At 46.7% G+C, this 4,520-nt stretch overlaps 1 protein-coding gene across 1 annotated transcript; it reads left to right on the plus strand.

Annotated features, from left to right (window-relative positions):
* Positions 1-3,243: 3,243 nt before the first annotated feature.
* Positions 3,244-4,187, plus strand: LOC306668957 (olfactory receptor 9A4-like; the record flags this gene model as incomplete). Its single annotated transcript, XM_079152667.1, is given in 3 exon segments — positions 3,244-4,125; positions 4,127-4,165; positions 4,167-4,187. Coding segments are annotated over 3 exon segments (942 nt in total).
* Positions 4,188-4,520: the final 333 nt, after the last annotated feature.

A 4,520-nucleotide genomic window follows, 5' to 3' on the forward strand; every position in this document is an offset into this window, starting at 1 on the left:
GTTCTGTAGAGTCCAGGGTACCAGGAGCGCAGCCTGTAAGACACACATGGCTTTGTTGGGGAATTTTGGTGCAGTTAAGGCTGTGACCACGACCAATGTGCAGGGAAGTTGGTGCATGGTTTACGGGCCAGTTGTGGGGTCTCCTACTGGAGGGAGGAGCTGATTTGGGCTTTGAAGAGCTAAGAGGATCCTGGGAGGGCCTGCGATGAAAAGCAGGTATCTTCCGGGAACCTAGACTTGAGGTCTCTTGGGAGGTGACCTGCATTAAGAAGTCCCTGTTATCGAGAATAGAAGCAGGATGTGGGGGAAAAGGTGCACTCATGCATCGCTGGTGGGTTTGCAATTTGGTGCAGCCACTCTGGAAAGCAGTGTGGAGATTCCTTAGAAAACTTGGAAAGGAACCACCATTTGACCCAGCTATCCCACTCCTTGGCCTATACCCAAAGGACTTAAAATCAGCATACTACAGTAACTCAGCCACATCAATGTTTATAGCTGCTCAATTCACAATAGCTAGACTGTGGAACCAACCTAGATGCCCTTCAATAGATGAATGGATAAAGAAACTGTGGTTTATAAACACAATGGAGTATTATTCAGCCATAAAGAGGAATAAAATCATGGCATTTGCAGGTTAATGGATGGAGTTGGAAAATATGCTAAGTGAAATAAGCCAATCCCAAAAATCCAAAGGCCGAATGTTTTCTCTGATAAGTGGATGATGATACATAACATAGGCGGTGAGAGGGGGCAGAGGGTGTAAGGGAAGAATGAATGAGGGGTCGGAAGTGGGTAGAGGGTAAGAAAGATAGTGTAATGAGACGAACATCATTACCTTATGTAAATGTATGATTACACAAACCGTGTGACTCTACTTTGTGTACAGTCAGAGAAATGAAAGTTGTACCCCATTTGTGTACAATGAATCAAAAAAATAATAACAATTGAAAAAAGAAGTCCCTGGTGGTTAAGATTTCAGGTTTTTTCCACTAAACAAAAACTTTAAAAGTTCTGAAATTTAATTGGTCAAAGTTAGAAATAACTAAAAGTTTTTTTCTGCTCTTCCAGGCTGATTGCTTCGGGAGTCCCTGAACCTCGGCTAATTAAGAGGAGCTACCTCAGTGACTAAGTCCTCCTGGGAAGGAGAGAGGAGGGAGGAGAGGGGAGACCCTCAACTCTGTAGCACTCTTATTACTGGACTTCTCGAGCCCCTGCCTGAGGACAGCTTCCTTCCTGACGGTGAACAGAGACAGCAGCAGCTCATGTGACTCAGGTAGGGAGTCCCAAAAGTCTCTCCATAGTGGCGAGTGCCTTCTTGGTGGCTCCCTCTGTGAAGGAGACGCAGGGGGATCTGGGATCCTGTGGGCAGTTTTGGGCCTGGCTGCCTTCGAGAACCAGGACAACTGGATCCTGAAGAGTGGGCTAGGGGAGCAGCAGAGTGGACAGGCTCGGCCCCAAGTCCCTCCTGTACAGCAGAGAGCACCTTTAGCACTGCACTGGCCCTGGGCTGGACACAGCACCACTTCTTGACATTAGTGAGCATCCTGGGTAGGACCAGCATTATTTAAACCATAAATCCTACATCTACATCTAGGAAATATTTTCAGCATTACTTATTTGACTCTAGAACTTTATATATACACACACACAAATACACACGAATGCATGTTTATTTATGCATTTATTTTTTTGTACCAGGGATTGAACCCAGTGGTGCCTAACCATTGAGCAAATTCCTGGCCCTTTTCTTATTTTTATTTTGAGACAGGTTCTCACTAGATTGTTTACAAGCTCACTGTTATTGAGGCTGGCTTTGAACCTGTGATCCTCCTGCCTCAGCCTCCCGAGCCACTGGGATTATAGGCATGTAGCACCATGCCCAGTTTATATATATATGTACGTATATAAATAGATCTATGAATTTTATGTCAGTGTTGGAATACTGGTTTGAAGGTGTCCTTATCCTCATAGAATTTATATTCAAACATCATAGATGAAAAATAAATAAAATAAAATTTCCTATCCCTCTTCCTTGCTCTATTTTTTCTTTATGGCATGATTAACATAATAGTGTATCATGTGTTACTTTGCCTGCGTGTGAGATTTAGCCCTCATGTCTTCCTTGAATGTAATGAATTCCACAGTGCAGGGGTTTTCTTTTGTTCTCTTCATGACTGCATTTGTTCAAAGTTAAATGAAGAATGAAATCAACAATGAGATATAGTCAGGCAGTAGCAATGGCCATAAAAAAAAAAAAAGTGAAGTCCAAAAATAGTGAGCATGCTTTTCTGTTTTGCGTAGGGCAACTGGAACAGCCCTTGAAGAGGTGACACGTGCTACCCGGATAGCGAAGGAGAGGCAGGGAGCCACACAGCCAGCATCTGCCGGCCGGGCCTGTTCCTTTCTGTGCCAGCTGCTCTCCCTCCCAGGACTTCTGAGGGAAAACAGCTAGAGAAGCTGGTCCGCTCTCGGAAATTACCCCATGCCCCAGGATCTTGTGGAGATCTTGGCCCTGTGGCATGTGGAGGTTTTGAAGTCTGGCAACAGTGGGGAGCTGTCCTCATTGCCCGCAGTGGGTCTCCAGGTGACCATTACTGTGGAGGGCTAGGGTTCAGAGTGTTGCTCCTGGGACATCATCTGGAATGCCTCTCTCCGTGTCCTCCAGGGCTGTTAACTGGGAGGGAGTGGAACAATTCCAGGACCAGAGAGGCCTGATTAATGCAGCCTCCAAACTGGCCTATGTAATAGAACTATAATGCACCTATTAAAAAACATAAGTAAAAGGAAGACCAATAGATTAGAGAACGGGGGGTGGGGTGGAAGGGAGGGATGAGGAAGTTCTGGGGATTGAAATGCAGCCAATTATGTTATATGCATTTATGAATATGTTAGACTGAGCCCCACTATTATGTAGAATGTACTAAAATAAAGAATAAAACATAAAAACTAAAAGCACAGTGGCCTATTTAAAAGGTCTTTGGCTCTTTCACCCCTAGAGAAGGCATCTGCCCTGCGGGGAAGGATAAGGGAGGTCTTCTTCACCTCGATAGGCATCTCCATGATTCCAGGGAGCGGGAGGCCCGAGATGACAGCAGTGAGCCCTGGCTGCGTTGCCTGAACCTCAGGCTGGAAATGGTTTCCCATCCGGCTTCCTTCCTTCTCTCTTAAGAGCAGGCCGCGTGGAGCAATGCTCTCTCTTTCTGCTATCCAGGTTTCACAAGAAGCAGAAGCGAGAACCCAGCAATGGACAATCACTCCAGTGCCACTGAATTCTGCCTTCTAGGCTTTCCCGGGTCCCAAGAACTACACAGCTTCCTTTTTGCTCTATTCTTTTTCTTCTACTCCGTGACGCTAATGGGAAACATGGTCATCATCACGATTGTCTGTGTTGACAGACGTCTCCAGTCCCCCATGTACTTCTTCCTCGTCCACCTCTCTGTCCTGGAGATCCTGGTCACAACCATAATCGTACCTGTGATGCTTTGGGGACTGCTGCTCCCTGGGATGCAGACAATATCTCTGACAGGCTGTGTTGTCCAGCTCTTCCTGTACCTTGCGGTGGGGACCACGGAGTTTGCTCTGCTCGGAGCCATGGCTGTGGACCGTTACGTGGCTGTGTGCAACCCTTTGAGGTACAACATCATCATGAGCAGCCGCACCTGCAGCTCTGTGGTCATTGTGTCGTGGGTGTTTGGGTTCCTTTCTGAAATCTGGCCAGTTTATGCCACATTTCAGCTGACTTTCTGCAAATCAAATCTGCTAGACCATTTTTACTGTGACCGAGGACAGTTGCTCAAACTATCCTGTGATGATACTCTTTTCACGGAGCTTATTCTTTTTTTGATGGCTGTTTTCATTATCATTGGTTCTATGGTCCCTACGATTGTCTCCTACACCTACATCATCTCCACCATCCTCAAGATCCCCTCGGCCTCTGGTCGGAGGAAAGCCTTCTCCACCTGCGCCTCCCACTTCACTTTCGTTGTGATTGGCTACGGCAGCTGCCTGTTCCTCTACGTGAAACCCAAGCAAACCCAGGCAGCTGAGTACAACAGGGTAGCATCACTGCGGGTTTCCGTGGTGACGCCTTTCCTGAACCCTTTCATCTTCACCCTCCGCAACGAACAAAGTCAAAGATGCCCTTCGGGACGGAGTGAAACGCTGCCTTCCAGCTCCTCAAAGATTAACCCTTCTCTAAGTCAGTTGCAGGTGGTACTTGCTCTCTGTGGATTATTAGTATCCTAAGAAAGCCCAACTCCTCCCTGCCATTATCATCATCACAAAGACCACATGTGTGTACGATTCCCAGTCATGCCACGGAAGTAGGTAAGCAGACAAAAACCAATTCCAGTCTCTGCCCGTTAGAATCTCAGAAACTTGATCTCTGCCCGTGTCCACTGTTGAATTCAAGGAAGCGGGTTCTTGGGATATGGAAGAACTTGAAGGGGGAAACCATAATCCATTTATGAAAATGTATTTCCTGGGGAAGAGGGGACGTGGGGATGGAGGTGAGTGTGAGC

Source organism: Sciurus vulgaris, assembly GCF_902686455.1.
Source record: "Sciurus vulgaris genome assembly, chromosome: 8".
NCBI classification, from domain to species: Eukaryota; Metazoa; Chordata; class Mammalia; order Rodentia; family Sciuridae; genus Sciurus; species Sciurus vulgaris.